Source organism: Hypanus sabinus, chromosome 14 (genome assembly GCF_030144855.1).
Source record: "Hypanus sabinus isolate sHypSab1 chromosome 14, sHypSab1.hap1, whole genome shotgun sequence".
In the NCBI taxonomy this organism is placed as follows: Eukaryota; Metazoa; Chordata; class Chondrichthyes; order Myliobatiformes; family Dasyatidae; genus Hypanus; species Hypanus sabinus.
Genome location: NC_082719.1, coordinates 108,584,949 through 108,604,363, shown reverse-complemented (window position 1 = coordinate 108,604,363; position 19,415 = coordinate 108,584,949). Strand labels below are relative to the sequence as shown.

The window sequence follows — 19,415 nt, the reverse complement described above, 5'->3', positions numbered from 1 at the left end:
GAGCAACGCACATAAAATGTTGGAGGAGCTCAGCAGGTCAGGCAGCTTCTATTGAGAGGAATATACAGTTGACTTTTTGGATCAAGACACTTCATCAGGACTGGAAAGGATGGGCACTGAAGCAGAATAAGAAGGTGGAGGGGGGGGAGGAGTACAAGCTGATAGGTGAGACCAGGTGTAGGGAGGGTGGCTGGGTAGGGGAGGGGTTTGAGGTAAGAAGCTATGAGCTGATATATGGAAGAGGTAAAGGGCTAAAGAAGAAGAAATCAGGTAAGAGAAGAGAGTGGACCATGGGAGAAAAGGAAGGAGGAGGCACATCAGTGAGAGGTGAGGATAAGAGAAGAAGTGGAGGGGAACCATAATGGAGAATGGAAAAAAGAGGGAGGGAATAAATTATTGGAAGTTGAAGAAATCAATGTTCTCATGTTATCAAGTTGGAGGATTTTTAACCATCACTGCATTGTCCTCCAATTCCAAGTGCCCTAACGGTGAGACCTTCAAACACTTCCTGAATCCAAATTGACCATATCACCAGATCCTCTGGGATTTTCCAAGAGTCCTTCTCTTGATCAAACCACCAGTGTGTTATTGATCACTTATTGATCCATTATTGCCAGCCACCAGTATGTTACTGATAAACACGAGGAAGTCTGTCTTCCTGGTCTTGAAGAGGGGTGTCGGCTGAAAACATCAACTGTTTATTCATTTCCATGGATGCTGCTGGTCCTGCTGAGTTCCTCTAGCATTTTGAGTGTGTTATTGATCCTGCTACTATTCATTCCCTTTGAATCTTCCACCATGTCTTCACCAAAGTCCAAACTGAGATTCAGGTACTCATCACTGAAACCTTACAGGAATGTTGTCTTTGTGCAGTTAGTGTTTAAAAACATCAGTGGAATTTTCTGTCACCCTGAGTGTTGCTGCAGGTACAGAAATTCTCTGATTCTCCTGTTGTTTGCCTCCTTGGTCTGCTGGAGCTGGTATAAAGAGTGGGAGTGGAGTTAGGGGTTTCGGGCTGGTGGGTTAGGGACAGCAGCTGACTTCTTTTGAAATAACTTCCATATATATTTGCCTTCTTGCTTTTCATTTTTAACCACAGGTTCCACAACAAAGGAGTCTATGTAAAGGTTGGCTTACAGAAAATTAGCCACACGCGAAGTCTGCACAAGGATTTAAAGCTTCAAGTAGATGACAAGGAAGTGGAACTTCCAAATATTGAAGGTCTCATCTTTCTTAACATTCCCAGGTCAGCATCTCAACGGAGATCAGAATCCTAATATTATGGTTCACTCCTCTCATCTCTAACAAAGAGACATTTAAATTAGATTTGAATGTTGCAATTTATTTGATTTTTAAGTATCTCAGTAATTTCCAGCATTGTTATAACTTCTCCAGAAGCATCCATTTCCTTTGGTTGTGTCCAGCTATATACTGAAGCTGTTGTTTTACTTTGTCCCTACGGGTTGCACTCCTCAGCCACAGATTTCATCCCTCTTTACGCTCACTGTCTCAGATTGAATTAAATTAAACCACGTCTGAGCCAAAACTGAACTTCCATCTTTAGTGCAGCTGATGTGCACTCAGTTCTTGGAGCAGTTACAGATATCCAGAAAAGGGTTAAATGAGGAAAAACATATTCATGCCACATGGTTGAAATCTGTATCAATGTGTAAGAGACAGGATCCATTGTGGCCATCACTAGGAATAAGATAAATACACGGTAAGGGGCAGAGAAATGGATATTGGTAGTTGTTCTGATGAAGAACCAGTCCAGACATGGTGGGCTGAATAGCCTGTGTTGTACCTATTCTGTAATTCTACTGGCCTCATGTGACATCTGACATTTTTTTTTTGTCAACTTGCTGGTCTGTACGCCAGAGAAAATGCCAATTTGCTGGTCTGTAGGTTTTTGTTACGATAGTTTAAATAATCAATTCATAATGAGTGCTAATCCTATCAATAATTAATAACCACATAACAATTACAGCACGGAAACAGGCTATCTCGGCCCTTCTAATCCATGCTGAACGCTTACTCTCACCTAGTCCCACTGACCTGCACTCAACCCATCACCCTCCATTCCCTTCCTGTCCATATACCTATCCAATTTTACTTTAAATGACAATATCAAACCTGACTCTACTACTTCTACTGGAAGCTCGTTCTACACAGCTACCACTCTCTGAGTAAAGAAATTCCCCTCGTGTTAATCGTTGATATTTAATGATTCAGCATTGCAGCTAGGTCCCAGTAACTGATAGATGAGTACCAGGGGCAGGAGTAGGATTCCTGGTCCTTCAAGCCTGCTCCACTCACCAAGGTCACAATTGACCTTCTATCTACCTCAGTGTCATTTACCAACATTCCCACGATTACTAATGTCCCCATCTCTCGATCAGTATATTGAATGGAACTTGGTGTCTGGAACTCAACAACCTCCAGGAGTGGGATTTTGATGTTGCCTGAGTGAAGGCATTCTGTCATAAACAGTGTCTGGTTGTATTAAAATTTGGGTCCGCTGTTCCTCTTCTCTTCGAATAGGGAAATGTTCTCCCAACATTTTAACTGTCAAGTGTATAAAGTTTATTAGAAATTTAAATTAATACAGTCCTTGTCCATCAACTCCCAGCACTCCTGGAACCAGTGCATGAATCATCACTGTTCTGCACCTCCTCTGTGCCAAGTTCTTTCCTACTTAGGTAAGGAGAGTAAAACTTTGCATAATGCTGAAGGTGTGGAGTCCCCAAACCTTGAAACAACTCCAACTAGACTCCCTGAATTAAGCCCTCTTATAATACAGACCAACATTTACCTTTGAGCATTCGTCATGTCCACATGTTGGATTTCATTGGTGTGTCCATACTTGTCGTCCACATGTTGGATTTCATTGGTGTGTCCATACTTGTCGTCCACATGTTGGATTTCATTGGTGTGTCCATACTTGTCATCCACATGTTGGATTTCATTGGTGTGTCCATACTTGTCATCCACATGTTGGATTTCATTGGTGTGTCCATACTTGTCATCCACATGTTGGATTTCATTGATGTGTCCATACTTGTCGTCCACATGTTGGATTTCATTGGTGTTTCCATACTTGTCATCCACATGTTGGATTTCATTGGTGTTTCCATACTTGTCGTCCACATGTTGGATTTCATTGGTGTTTCCATACTTGTCGTCCACATGTTGGATTTCATTGGTGTTTCCATACTTGTCGTCCACATGTTGGATTTCATTGATGTGTCCATACTTGTCGTCCACATGTTGGATTTCATTGGTGTTTCCATACTTGTCATCCACATGTTGGATTTCATTGGTGTGTCCATACTTGTCGTCCACATGTTGGATTTCATTGGTGTTTCCATACTTGTCGTCCACATGTTGGATTTCATTGGTGTTTCCATACTTGTCATCCACATGTTGGATTTAATTGGTGTGTGCATACTTGTCGTCCACGTGTTGGATTTCATTGGTGTGCACCTGCACACCTGGGACCATCTGGACATCAGCATTATTTACCACATACCGTTTAACAAGTATTCTGCTTTGACAGTCAGCATATTGGGTGAATCTCTAATTTTTCAAGTACATTAAAATATCTCCTGTTCTCAAGCACCTATCTCTTTACATTCTCCTCCACACTCGATGTTCTTGATGGTGGGATAAAATATTTCACACATGAAGTCTCCTGCTTATTAAATTGATTTAAATATCCCAGGTTCCTCCTCCTATTATAAACTATTCTGAAGAAAGTCATTGTCCACTTGCTGGAAGTCCTCATGTTGAATTGCAGAGAAACCTGCTCTGAACATAAACCTTCTTTCCAAGGGATATTTTTAGACTGAAAAAATTCCAAATTAATATCTTTGGATGTAGAATTGTCATCACAATTGCTGCCAGTGGTTGGAAAACTTTACGATTTTTTAGATGCAGCTAAATTAGTTTTGCAAGACTCTATCTCTGTTATCTGAAGACTTTGTAAAATGAATTCATGATGTTTACAAATGAACACTGCAGGAGTGGTTTCTCTAGTTGGTTTATATGATTGTCCACAGCTGGGGATCTGGAGCGGACCTGTGGGGCAGTGACAGTGACGGCCGCTTTGACAAGCCCCAGATTGATGACGGAATGCTGGAAGTGGTTGGAGTCACTGGTGTCGTTCACATGGTAAGCACAAAAATGGGAGGATATTGCAGGATTTCTATTCAAACGCAGAAGGAAATCTGCATCTGGGAAAGGTGTTTGCTTGTTCAAGGTAAATAGCCAGAGGTAAGTTACTTTACCATCTGGAGCTGCCAAATTGGAAATGAGCATTCACCCAGGAGAAGGGCATGGAGGATCGAAACATCAAAACATAGAAAACCTACAGCACAATACAGGCCATTCAGCCCAAAATGCTGTGCCAAACATGTACTTACTTTAGAAATTACCTAGGGTTACCCATAGTCCTCTATTTTTTTGAAGATCCATGTACCTATCCAGGAGTCTGTTAAAAGACCTTATCATATCCGCATCCTCCACCATCGCCGGCAGCCCATTCCACGTACTCACCACTCTCTGCATAAAAAACTTACCCCTGACATCTCCTCTGTACCTACTTCCAAGCACCTTAAACCGGGTACTCTTGTGGCAACCATTTCAGCCCTGGGAAAAAGCCTCTGACTATCCACATGAGCAACGCCTCTTATCATCTTATACACTTACATCAGGCCTCCTCTCATCCTCTGTCACTTCAAGGAGAAAAGGCCAAGTTCACTCAACCTATTCTCATAAGGCATGCTCCCCAATCCAGACAACATCCTTGTAAATCTCCTCTGCACCCTTTCTATAGTTTCCACATTATTCCTGTAGTGAGGTAACAAGAACTGAGCACAGTACTCCAAGTGGGGTCTGATCAGGGTCTTATATAGCTGTAACATAATCTCTTAGCTCTTAACCTCATTTCCACGATCGATGAAGGCCAATGCACCGTATGCTTTCTTAACAAAAGAGTCAACCTGCATAGCAGCTTTGAGTGTCCTATGGACTCGGACCCCAAAATCCCTCTGATCCTCCACACTGCCAAGACTCTTACCATTAACACTTTATTCTGTCATCATTCTGGCCTACCAAAATGAACTGCCTTACACTTAACTGGGCTGAACTCCTTTGTCACTTCTCAGTCCAGTTTTGCATCCTATCGATGTCCCGCTGTAACCTCTGACAGCCCTCCACACTATTCACAACACCCCCAACCTTTGTGTCATCAGCAGATTTACTAACCAATCCCTCCCTCCACTTCCTTATCCAGGTCATTTATAAAAATCACAAAGAGTAGGGGTCCCAGAACAGTTCCCTGAGGCACACCACTGGTGACCGACCTCCATGCAGAATATGACTCCTCTACAACCACTCTTTGCCATCTGTAGGCAAGCCAATTCTGGATCCACAAAGCAATGTCCCTTTCAATTCCATGCCTCCTTACTTTCTCAATAAGCCTTGCATGGGGTACCTATCAAATGCCTTACTGAAATCCATATACACTACATCTACTGCTCTTCCTTCATCAGCGTGTTTAGTCACATCCTCAAAAAATTCAATCAGGCTCATAAGGCACGACCTGCCCTTGACAAAACCATGCTAACTATTCCTAAACATATTATGCCTCTCCAAATGTTCATAAATTCTGCCTCTCAAGACCTTTTCCATCAACTTACCAACCACTGAAGTAAGACTCACTGGTCCGTAATTTCCTGGGCTATTGTTACACCCGTTATTATTACACCTTTTCAGAATCTGTCTCCCTACCTACTCCTTGATGTCCCTGTTACTATTGGGTGGTCAATACACCCAGTAGAGTTATTGACCTCTTCCTGTCTCTAACTTTCATCAACAGAGACTCAGTAGACAAACGCTCCATGACTTCCTCCTTTTTTGCAGCCATGACTTTTATCTCTGATCAACAGTGCCACACCCCCACCTCTTTTGCCTCCCTCCCTGTCCTTTCTGAAACAACTAAAGCCTGGCACTCTAAGTAACCATTCCTGCCCCTGAGTCATCCCAGTGAGATCAATGTGGGGTATGCTCGTAGTATAGGAAATGTTGAGGTCAGTAAGGAGGAGGTGGTGGTGGGTCTACTGAAGGCCATTAAGGTGGTTAAGTTCCCAGGGTCTGATGGAATCTATTGCAGGCTATTGTTATGATATGGCAACAATGAATATAGAATTGAGACAGGTTTTCTTTATAAACAAATAAAACATATATTAAACACTGCTGAATAAAAAATGGAAAGTAAACAAATGACTAACGTAATGGGAAGTTAACTGCTGTACGACAACTCGAACAGTTCTTAAAGCAATAATTGCGAACACAGTTCTTAAAGCGATAAATGCAAAAGTCCAAATGATTTACACAGTCAATTCGGAGAGACTTTCCTGAAGTAATGAATTCCTCGACGACGTGACGTTACTGCTGATCCCTGCTGAAATATGCCTTGCCCGAAGGATTTATGGCGAAGAAAATAAAACGGCTTAAAGGCACTGCCCTTTCCTTGGCGAAATGCTGTGTCCAGCTCTTTCTGCTTTCACAATGCAGGAGCTATCTCGGATGCAGGTTACTAATTCCTTGAACGAATATTAAATAAGGTCAATCCTGTATTACGGCCGACACCAACTTTACTCGATCCTTTGGGTTTTCCGTACTTCGGTAAATTCTTCACTCTCCCAATGGACTAAACTGGCAGAGTTTGGCGAGACTGCTGGCAATAACCTTTGAGACTTAAGGCAGAAAGTAAAACTCCACTTTAAAACAAAACTGCGTCATGAGACGAATACGCAACATAATGATGAATTAAACAACGAACTGACTTGCGTTACCACAGGGCTTTCCCCTTTTATACCTGTTGAAACAGGCCATCACATGACCTCTCACTGGCGAGAAAATTACATCATGTGACCTCACACTGGCGTGAAATTACATCACCCCACCATCGCAAGACCATTACATCATGGTCGTAAGACAGTCACAAAATACCCACAGGGTATGTAACACGATTGAGGTGTAGCATACTCATCCAGGTTCAAAGGTGAATCCCTGAATACAGTCCAGTCCACTGATTCAAAGCAGTCCTGTAAGCGCTCCTGTGCTTCCCTTGTCCATACTTGGTGTTGCAGTCCTCAGTCTCTGCCTATATTCAGGGAGTAGAAGTACAGCTAGGTGATCAGACTTCCCAAAGTGAGGGTGTGGAATAGCATGGTATGCATTGATGGTGGTGTAACAGTGGTCCAGTGTGTTGTTTCCTCTGGTACTACAAGTAATTTGTTGACGGTAACTAGTGACCTTTTTCAGTGAAGGCATCAGGGTGCGCTGTCTTGAGCATGTTGATCCCATTGCTCAGATCATCTGGAGCCAGTTTGACATTGGCCTGAGATGGAATGTACACCACTACCAAAATGATCACGGAAATCTCCCGCAGCAGGTAAAATTGATGGCAATTAATTGCGAGATATTCCAGGTCTTGTGAGAATTGGGACAGCACTGCTATATTTGTGCACCAAGAGGAGTTGATCATGAGGCATACTCCTCCACTTCTGCTTCTGAGAGTCTCGACATTCCTAACCTGAAGGTGTATAGTGGACCAATCAATCTGAACCACTCCACCCAGTAAAGAAGGGATTAACCAGGATTCCGTGATTCCTTGAAACAAAGAATGCACGTGGTCCTAATGTCCTTCTGATACAGCACACTAGCTCTGAGATCTTTGATTTAATGGAGATTTGAGATTAAACTTTTTCAAATACAATTGCCATGTTTATGAGAATTCAGAGGGAGATATCAGTAATTGAATTATTATTGTCACATAGAGTCGTAGACATGTACAGCATAGAACCAGGCCCTTTGGCCCATCTAGTCCATGCTGAAACCATCTAAACTGCCTTCTCCCATCGGTCTGCACCAGGACCATAGCCGTCCATATCCCTACTATCCTTGTACCTGTCCAAACTTCTCTTAAGCATTGAAATCAAGCTCACATGCACCACTTGCGCTGGCAGCTCATTCCACACTCTCATGACTCTCTGAGTGAAGAAGTTTTATTCATTCATTCAAGTACATTTATTATCAAGGAATATATAAATTATACAACCTTGAGATTTGCTTGCCCACAGGTAGCCTTAAAGCAAGAAACCCAAAAGAACCCAACTTAAAGAAAAAAGAATGAAAATAAAAGTAAAACCAACACTCAATGTGCAAGAGAAAGAAAAAAAATACAAGTCATGCGATCAACATCATTCTGAGCCAAAAATGAGTCCTTAGGTCCAAACCCTAGAGCAGCCCGGAATAGGCTGAACTTAAGAACTTATCAGTTCATCATGTTAGTGAGCATGAAGCACGGCAGCTGGGGCAGTCTTCATAGCCTCAGCAACATGGAAATGACCATCGCGGAGAGTGAGCAAAATTGTCTCTTGTCCCATCAGACACCCTGTCTTTTCAGTCTATCTGGGCTGGTTTTTAAATAGACTCCATGGTGGATCAGTGAAACTCTCCGGTTCCCAGAGAGTGGAGTGAGTGAACATCATGGAGAACAAGTGAAATCTGCTCTCGCATACGATCTGGGCCGATGTTTAAATTGTCTAAATGGCTCATTGTACCTTGCACTCGGACAGGGGTCACCAACCTTTTTTGCACCGCGGACCAGTTTAGTAGAAGGATAGAACATTACAGCACAGAAACAGGCCTTCTGGCCCTTCTTGGCTGTGCCGAACTATTTTTCTACCTAGTCCCACTGACCTGCACCTGGGCCATATCCCTCCAAACCCCTCTCATCCATATACCTGTCCCAAGTTTTTCTTAAATGTCAAAAGTGAGCCCGCATTCACCACTTCATCTGGCAGCTCATTCCACACTCCCACCACTCTCTGCGTGAAGAAGCCCCCCTAATGTTCCCTGTAAACTTTTCTCCCTTCACCCTTAACCCAAGCCCTCTTTTTTTTTCTCTCCTAGCCTCAGTGGAAAAAGCCTGTATGCATTCACTCTGTCTATACCCATCATAATTTTATACACCTCTATCAAATCACCCCTCATTCTCCTACGGTCCAGAGAATAAAGTCCTAACCTATTCAACCTTTCTCTGTAACTCAGTTTCTCAAGTCCCGGCAACATCCTTGTAAACCTTCTATGCACTCTTTCAACCTTATTAATTTCCTTCCTGTAATTAGGTGACCAAAACTGCACACAATACTCCAAATTCAGTCTCACCAATGTCTTATACAATCTCACCATAACATTCCAACGCTTATACTCACTACTTTGATTTATAAAGGCCAATGTAGCAAAAGCACTCTTTACGACCCTATCTACTTGTGATGCTACTTTTAGTGAATTATGTATCTGTACTCCCAGATCCCTCAGTTCTACTGCACTCCTCAGTGTCCTACCATTTACCTTGTATATTCTACCATAGTTTGACCTTCCGAAGTGTATTTCCTCACACTTGTCTGCGTTAAACTCCATCTGCCATTTTTCAGCCCATTCCTCCAACTGGTCCAGATCCCTCTGCAAGCTTTGAAAACCTTCCTCACTGTCCACTACACCTCCAATCTTTGCATCATCAGCATATAGATGACAAATAACAATGGACCTAGCACTGATCCCTGTGGCACACCACTAGTCACAGGCCTCCACTCAGAGTAGCAATCCTCCACTACCACTCTCTGGCTTCTTCCATTGAGCCAATGTCAAATCCAATTTACTACCTCTCCATGTATACCTAGCGACTGAATCTTCCTAACTAACCTCCCATGCGGGACCTTGTCAAAGGCCTTACTGAAGTCCATGTATACAACATCCACTACCTTCCCTTCATCCACTTTCCTGGTAACTTCCTCAAAAATTCTTAATAGATTGGTTAAACATGACCTACCATGCTCAAAGCCATGCTTACTTTTTCTAATAAATCCCTATCTATCCAAATACTTGTAGATCCTATATCTTAGTATTCCTTCCAATAATTTACCTACTACCTATGTCAAACTTACTGGCCTATAATTTCCCGGCTTCCTTTTTGAGCCTTTTTTAAACAACGGAACTACATGAGCTATCCTCCAATCCTCTGGCACCTGACCCGTGGATATCGACTTTTTAAATATATCTGCCAGGGCCCCTACAATTTCAACAGTAGTCTCCTTCAAGGTCCGAGAGAATACCCTGTCAGGTCCTGGGGATTTATCTACTCTGATTTGCCTCAAGACAGCAAGCACCTGGGCTGGACTGGAACCAATGTCCTAGGAGGAATGTTTGCTACTGCTGTTCAGGAGGCTTTAAACTAATGTGGCAGGGGGATGGGAACAAGTGCAGAGAGACAGAGGGGTGTAAAATGAGGGTAGAAGCAAAAAGTAGTAAGGTGAAAAGTAAAAGTGGCAGGCAGGCAAATCCAGGGCAAAAAACAAAAAGTGCCACTTTTCAATAAGCCTGAAGGCTTGTGTGTCAATGCAAGGGGTATTCATAACAAGGTGGATGAATTGAATGTGCAGATAGTTATTAATGAAAATGATATAGTTGGGATCACAGAGACATGGCTCCAGGGTGACCAAGGATGGGAGCTCAACATCCAGGTATATTCAATATTCAGGAGGGATAGACAGGAAAGAAAAGGAGGTGGGGTAGCATTGCTGGTTAGAGAGGAGATTAACGCAATAGAAAGGAAGGACATTAGCCTGGAGGATGTGGAATCGATATGGGTAGAGCTGCATAACACTAAGGGGCAGAAAACGCTGGTGGGAGTTGTGTACAGGCCACCTAACAGTAGTAGTGAGGTTGAGGATGGCATTAAACAAGAAATTAGAAATGCATGCAATAAAGGAACAGTAGTTATAATGGGTGACTTCCATCTACATATAGATTGGGTGAACCAAATTGGTAAGGATGCTAAGGAAGAGGATTTCTTGGAATGTATGTGGGATGGTTTTCTGAACCAATATGTCGAGGAACCAACTAGAGAGCAGGCCATTCTGGATTGGGTATTGAGCAATGAGGAAGGATTAGTTAGAAATCTTGTTGTGCAAGGCCCCTTGGGTAAGAGTGACCATAATATGGTGGAATTCTTCATTAAGATGGAGAGTGACATAGTTAATTCAGAAACAAAGGTTCTGAACTTAAAGAAGGGTAACTTTGAAGGTGAGGGAAATGAATTAGCTAAGATAGACTGACAAATGATACTTAAAGGGTTGACAGTGGATATGCAGTGGCAAACATTTAAAGATCGCATTGATGAACTACAACAATTGTTCATCCCAGTTTGGCAAAAGAATAAACCAGGGAAGGTAGTGCACCCGTGGCTGACAAGGGAAATTAAGGATAGTATCAAGTCCAAAGAAGAAACATTTAAATTAGCAAAAAAAAAAGCGGCACACCTGAGGACTGGGAGAAATTCAGAGACCAGCAGAGGAGGACAAAGGGCTTAATTAGGAAAGGGAAAAAAGATTATGAGAGAAAGCTGGCAGGGACCATGAAAACTGACTGTAAAAGCTTTTATAGATACTTGAAAAGAAAAAAATTGGTCAAGACAAATGTAGGTCCCTTACAGTCAGAAACAGGTGAATTAATCATAGGGAACAAAGACATGGCAGACCAATTGAATAACTACTTTGGTTCTGTCTTCACTAACGAGGAGATAAATAAATTTCCGGAAATAGTAAGGGATCCAGAGTCTAGTGAGATAGAGGAGTTGAGGGAAATACATGTTAGTAGGGAAGTGGTGTTAGGTAAATTGAAGGGATTAAAGGCAGATAAATCCCCAGGGCCAGATGGTCTGCGTCCCAGAGTGCTTAAAGAAGTAGCCCAAGAAATAATGAATGCACTAGTGATAATTTTTCAAAACTCCTTAGATTCCAGATTAGTTCCTGAGGATTGGAGGGTGACTAATCTAACCCCACTTTATAAAAAAGTAGGGAGAAAGAAACCGGGGAATTATAGACCGGTTAGTCTGACATCAGTTGTGGGGAAAATGCTAGAGTCGGTTATCAAAGATGTGATAACAGCACATTTGGAAAGAGGTGAAATCATTGGACAGTGTCAGCATGGATTTGTGAAAGGGAAATCATGTCTGACGAATCTTAAAGAATTTTTTGAAGATGTAACTAGTAGAGTGGATAGTAGCCAGTGGATGTGATATATTTAGATTTTCAAAAGGCTTTTGACAAGGTCCCACACAGGAGATTAGCGTGCAAACTTAAAGCACGTGGTATTGGGGGTGTGGTATTGATGTGGATAAAGAATTGGTTGGCAGACAGGAAGCAAAGAGATGGAGTAATTGGGACCTTTTCAGAATTGGCAGGCAGTGACTAGTGGGGTACCACAAGGCTCCGTGCTGGGACCCCAGTTGTTTACAATATATATTAATGCTTTGGATGAGGGAATTAAATGCAGCATCTCCAAGTTTGCGGATGACACGAAGCTGGGCGGCTGTAAGGAGGATGCTAAGAGGATGCAGAGTGACTTGGATAGGTTTGGTGAGTGGGCAAATTCATGGCAGATGCAATTTAATGTAGATAAATGTGAGGTTATCCACTTTGATTGCAAGAACAGGGAAACAGATTATTATCTGAACGGTGGTCGATTAGGAAAAGGGGAGATGCAACGAGATCTGGGTGTCCTTGTACACCAGTCATTGAAGGTGGGCATGCAGGTACAGCAGGCGGTAAAAAAGGCAAATGGTATGTTGGCATTCATAGCAAAAGGATATGAGTACAGGAGCAGGGAGGTTCTACTGCAGTTGTACAAGGCCTTGGTGCCCGCACCTAGAATATTGTTTGCAGCTTTGGTCCCCTAATCTGAGGATATACCTTCTTGCCATAGAGGGAGTACAGAGAAGGTTCACCAGATTGGTTCCTGGGATGGCAGGACTTTCAAATGGAGAAAGACCGGATTGACTAGGCTTATACTCACTGAAATTTAGAAGATTGAGGGGGGATCTTATTGAAACTTATAAAATTCTAAAGGATTGGACAGGCTAGATGCAGGAAGATTGTTTCTGATGTTGGGGAAGTCCAGAACAAGGGGTCACAGTTTAAGGATAAAGGGGAAGCTTTTTAGGACCGAGATGAGGAAAAACTTCTTCACACAGAAAGTGGTGAATCTGTGGAATTCTCTGCCACAGGAAACAGTTGAGGCCGGTTCATTGGCTATATTTAAGAGGAAGTTAGATATGGCCCTTGTGGCGAAAGGGATCAGGGAGTATGGAGAGAAAGCAGATACAGGTTTCTGAGTTGGATGATCAGCCATGATCATACTGAATGGCGGTGCAGGCTCAAAGGGCCGAATGGCCTACTCCTGCACCTATTTTTTATGTTTCTACCTCCTCCTCTTTAATGTGTATAAGTTCCAATGACTTCCCTACTTGTTTGCCTTGTTTCCATAGACTCCATTCCAGTTACCTTAGTAAATACAGATGCAAAAAATGCATTTAATATCGCAGGTCGATGGAGCAATACCTTATCTCCTGCCTAGGTAGCCTTCTTCCTGCCGGTATGAACATCCAACTCACTGACCTCCGTTGATACCCCTGCTCCCCACCCTTACCCCCATCCCTATCTATTATTTTAGTCTCATTCTCTTTCTCTCTCTTTCCCCCCTCACAATAATCTCTTCCCCCAGCCTTACCTTTCTTTCTCTTTTATTTCCCATAATTTTCCACCTTCCCTCAGCCCATTTCCCTCCAGCCTATCACTTCCCAGCTCTCTACTTTATCCCTCCCCTCACTTCTTATCCCCCCCCTCACTTCTTATCCCCCCTCGACCATCCCATGTTACTTCACTCCTGATGAAGGGTTTCGGCCCGAAACATCGTCACTACCTCCTCCCATAGATGCTGTCTCGCCTGCTGAGTTCTGCCAGCACTTTGTGTTTTTTATTTGATATCTCTCCCATTTCTTTTGGTTCCATACATAGCCGACCACTCTGATCTTCAAGAGGACCAATTTTAGCCTTTACTATCCTTTTGCTCTTAACATACCTGTAGAAGCTCTTCACCCTGACTGCCAAAGCAAACTCATGTCTTCTTTTTTCTTAAGTATTTTCTTACTCTTTTTATACTCCTCAAGCATCTTATTTACTCCATGTTGCCTATACATGTTATACATCTCTGTCCTTCTTTATCATAGTTCCAATATCCCTAGAGAACCAAGTTTCCTTATTCTTATTCATTTTGCCTTTAACCCTGACAGGAACATACAAACTCTGCACTCTCAAAATTTCTCCTTTGAAGGCCTCCCACTTACCAATCACATCCTTGCCAGAGAACAACCTGTCCCAATCTATGCTTTTTAGATCCTTTCTCATTTCTTCAAATTTGGTCTTTTTTCAGTTTAGAACTTCAACCCGAGGACCAGATCTATCTTTATCTATCTATGATCAAATTGAAACTAATGGCATTATGATCACTGGAACCAAGGTGTTCCCCTACACACACTTCCGTCACCTGCCCTAACTCATTTCTAACTCATAAGTTGGATATGGCCCTTGTGGCTAAAGGGATCGGGGGTATGGAGAGAAAGCAGGTACAGGGTTCTGAGTTGGATGATCAGCCATGATCATACTGAATGGTGGTGCAGGCTTGAAGGGCCAAACGGCCTACTCCTGCACCTATTTTCTATGTTTCTGTTTCCTAATAAGAGATCTAATATTGCATCCTCTGTAGCTGGAACATCTATATATTGATTTAGAAAACTTTCCTGAACACATTTTACAAACTCTAACCCATCTAGACATTTAACAGTATGGGAGTCCCAATTAATGTGTGGAAAATTAAAATCCCCTACAATCACAACTTTCTGTCTCCTACAGTTGTCTGTTATCTCTCTCTGCAGATTTGCTCCTCCAATTCTCGCTGACCATTGGGTGGTCTATAATACAACCCTATTAATGTGCTCATACCTTTCCTGTTTCTCAGCTCCACCCATATGGCCTCAGTAGACAAGCCCTCTAATCTGTCCTGCTGAAGCACTGCTGTAATATTTTCCCTGACTAGCAAAGCCATTCCCCCACCCTTCATCCCTCTGCCTCTATAATGTCTAAAACATCCGGAACCCTGGAACATTGAGCTGCCAGTCCTGCCCCTCCTGTAGCCAAGTTTCAGTAATGGCTTTGATGTCATTATTCCATGTGTCAATCCAGACCCTCAACTTGTCTGCCTTTCCCACAATGCTCCTCGCATTGAAATATACACACCTCAGAAGATTATTACCACCACACACAACCTTACTATTTGTGACTTTGCATGAACTACTAACATCATTTATTTTTACCCCCATTCCACTATCTACTCTGGCTCTCCGGTTCCCATCCCCTTGCAAATCTAGTTTAAATCCTCCCCAATAACACTAGCAAACCTCCGTGCAAGTATATTGTTCCTCTTGTAGTTCAGGTGTAACCCGTCTCTCTTGTACAGGTCCCACCTGCCCCAGAAGAGGTCCCAATGATTTAGAAATCTGAAACCCTGCCCCCTACACCAGTTTCTCAGCCACATGTTCATCTGCCAGAGCATCCTACTATTACCCTTACTGGCACATGGCACAGGTAGCAATCCTGAGATTACTACCCTCGAGGTTCTGCTTTACAACTTCCTACCAAGCTCTCTGTACTCACTCTTCAGGACCTAATGACTCTTTCTACCCATGTCATTGGTACTGATGTGTACCACGACATCTGGCTGATCACCCTCCCACTTCAGAATGTTGTGCACGCTGTTATGAACCCCGTAACTGGGTTACTTACCAGCAAAGATAGAGACGTCCGTTGGAGTCTGGTGATACTATTTTTAAGTATTTATTAGTAAAAATACACAAAAATAATATCAATGCAAATGTACAGATAATATACGTCGTCAATACTAAACCTAAAAGTCCGGGTCTTATAATAATCAATAAGAAATAAGCTTTATTGTTGTCTAGGGGATAATGAATTGTCCGATGGAAATCTAAAGTTCATTTCAGTTCATACAGGCTGGTGTCGTTTGTTTGTCGCTGTGTTGCAATTGTTGGAGAGAGAGAGATAGAAGAATGGGAATAGTTACCGCTAAGTGTTTTGCCAACCTTCTTTTATGATTTCGAGCTGTCGGTGTCTCGTTGTTGTGGCCGTTCAAGTATAACCTCTCCTTTAGCTAAACCGTTCTTCCATGATGAGCCCGCCACCCAGGCAAGGGAGGACACACACGAGCTCTCACTGGCTTTCGCTATAAAATGCTGTCACTGGATTTCTAACGTTTCTCCTGGTGTGTCTGAGGGGTGTTCCCCAGACTCCTCTTTTATCCTCACTCACGGGGTCTCAGATGTCAAACAGGTTGGGATGATGCAATCCCTCAGCCAGACCACTCTGGTTGTCCCTGAGGGGTTTCAATGAATAGTACAGTACTCAATACACAATTCCTTCTCCAAGAGACAATAGCAGTAATCAGTGGTTCCGTTCCGCTTTTGTTAAGGAACATTCCACTTTGTGTATTCTGCATTGTCTATAACAACTGCCTTTGCTGTGATCCTGCGTCTCTCTCTCTGTCTCTCATTTCCTGACATGCTGTGTATCTCTCTCATTTCCTGGGTCTCAGACCCGAAATAATAGCGATCTTGCGATTCTCAAAAAGTGGGGGAGGGGGAGCTTTGCACCCTTCAGCCCATCAGAGTTGCTCCACATTCGTAACACCCCCATCCTTCTAAGGATTTTTACCACAGGTACAAATTAACTAATACAGAGTCTTACAGAATTTCAGAATCTAGCACAATACAAAAGAGTTTTCACTACAGAGTAATACAGTTATACATTCAAGTTAGCACCTAAACAGTTAGCGATTACATTGTCACTTCCTTTAATATCTTAATATCTTGTACCTTAGTAGATTCCTGTAGCATCAGACTCCAATTTAATAACCACCTATGTTTATTCCTTTTCTTCAGCAAAACAAAACTAAAGAGTTGTGATCTTAGCTTACGTGTATATTACAAAAGTTCATGCAAATACTAATCTTTATTTTACTTTCAAACTTAACAGCCAATCTTCCATGGTGTTGTCTTTATTATTTACATGCTTTGTCAAAATTCCTTAAAACAGGACCCTGTTATTTAAAGTGGCATCCCGTCAACCCTCGCCCCTTTTCCAGTTAACTCCCAGGTGGTTAGCTGGCTTACCAGTGTGGAATAGGCTTTTGCATGCTCCTTTCATAGGAGTTATTTTATCAACAATGTTTTCCAAACTTAGCCCATTTTCTGAACTTCCACATAATTCTTTATTTTTAAGCAAGTCGGTAGTTTTATCTTCAGGACCCTTCATTCTATTAGTTTTCAGTTTAACATCTGCAAGCGATCCCTCTTTGTCCAAACAACATTTCAAATTCTGCCTCTTCACAGCACACCCTTGAATAACATTAGCGAGTGGGGCACCTTTACATTCCAAATCAAACTGTAATTGATTTGCAGGCACCTTGGTAACAAGCCATTGTTTCTTCAGCCTGGTTACTGCTTCTGACACCAATCCCGATTTTAAATTTTCTTCATTCAACTTAGGAACTATACTTTTCCCTTCTCCTTCAATAATAATATCCACATCACCTCCTTTTATCTCCTCACTAACTTTTAACACACCTTCGAACACAAACAACTGGGAATTCTCACTTCCCACTATTACCAAGGTCAACCCTTCACTGAACCAAGTCCATCTGACCCACAAAGACTGCATTCCTTTTTAACTGAATCAGATACCTCAGACTTTTCCTGAGTTTCACTACTAGGTTCAGTACCACTTGTATCCACATCTTGAGCACACTCAAATGGGACCTCTGCCTCTTCCAGGCTTTCAATACCCGTCCCCTTTTCAAATTCTAAGTTCCCCTGATCCTCCCATTTACTCTCTGGGCAACTCCCTTCCGGAGTAAACTCAAACCTGCGGGCTGAAACAACCTCATCTGCCAACCCAGCAGACTCCTTCAAGGTAATGGCATCCTTTTCATCTAGGACTGCCCTCATTTCATTAACAGGAACACCTTTAAAATTTTCAACTTCTTCAAACAGTTCTGTCAAGCCAGACAGATCATCCATGTCCAACCCTGGACCTTTCAACAGCCTTATCTGTTACTCATTTTTACTCCGTGCCTCTATAAATTTCCTCCTGGCTAAGGGTAGGTCTACCTCCTCTCCTTTACTCTCTCTCACCTCCCTATTCTCCGTTTTACCACCCTCTAACCCCTCTTGGTACAGGGTCAGTAAAAACGTCTCAGCCAAATCAATACTGACCTGATTTAAACTGGTCTCTTTCTCAGCTATCTTTCTTGACATGCTGCGAGTGATCGCGCATGCGGGATAGATCTTGGAATCTAGGGGCGGGTCCTCAACACTTCCGGGCTGGCGCGTCAGCTCCATGGCCAACCAAACGTCACCACCAGCTAAATCGTTACCCAGAAGGAAGTCCACGTCAGTTCTCAGAAATTCTGATCGCACCCCTATTTCAACTGGTCCAGATACCAGCAAGGCACAGCTTCTGTCCCTTTTCCTATGCCTCTCAAAGCTACCTCTCCCGTCTCAGGACCAAAATCTAGTACCTTACTGAGAATCAATGACTGCTCAGCTCCAGTGTCTCTCCAGATCTGCACTGGAACTGGTGTTTCTCCCTCTTTCACAGACACTGTCCCTTCTGAAATAAATTTCTCACTCCCCTCTCGTATTCTATCTACCTGGGGCTTTCTCGTCGATTTACTGATCAACACAATACACCCTGTAGGGACTGCTGCTTTCCCTTTTCCTGTCTCCTTCCTCGGAGCAAAGCACTTAGATGCAATATGACCCACCTTTCCACAATTAAAACAGGTCAAGCCAGGACCCCTCCTGCCATCTTGCCTTTCTTCCTCCTTATTTTTACCACTAGCTCCCGGCTGAATCTCTGCCTCAGCCGGCGGGCATTCTCTACCGTTCCTACGGTCTTTCTGGTAACTCTTATTCAAGGAAAACTTTGTCTTGTGGGTTAGGGCATATTCATCTGCAAACCTGGCAAATTCAGATATGGACTTATTCGGCTTCTCGTTCAAATACATCCGGATATCATCCGAAACACAACCTTTAAATTCCTCAATCAGAATTAACTCCCTTAAACGCCGAAAATCTTCTTCCACCATTCCTGCTGCACATCAGCGATCCAAGAGCACACCCTTCTCATAGGCATACTCTGCATACGTCTGATTCCACACTTTCTTTAAATTTCTGAACTTTTGTCTATAGGCCTCAGGTACCAATTCGTAGGCCTGAAGAATGGCCTGCTTTACTTCCTCGTAATTCTCATACTCCTCCTCGTCCACAGACAATGCCGCATATGCCCGTTGTGCCTTCCCTTTTAGCACACTTTGTAACAACCCCACCCACTGATCTCGGGGCCACTTCTGACTCTCTGCCACCTTTTCAAAAT

The 19,415-nt window shown here is 42.8% G+C and overlaps 1 protein-coding gene across 3 annotated transcripts in view; it reads left to right on the top strand.

Moving 5' to 3' along the window:
• LOC132405061 (diacylglycerol kinase theta-like) overlaps positions 1 to 19,415 on the top strand; it is a 345,666-nt gene that overhangs the window by 295,324 nt on the left and 30,927 nt on the right. For all 3 annotated transcript variants that reach the window (XM_059989791.1, XM_059989792.1, XM_059989793.1), the window contains 2 exons: positions 1,100 to 1,246; positions 4,059 to 4,170. In XM_059989791.1, the coding sequence (XP_059845774.1) occupies positions 1,100 to 1,246; positions 4,059 to 4,170 (259 nt within the window). The remainder of the gene's footprint in view (positions 1 to 1,099; positions 1,247 to 4,058; positions 4,171 to 19,415) is intronic.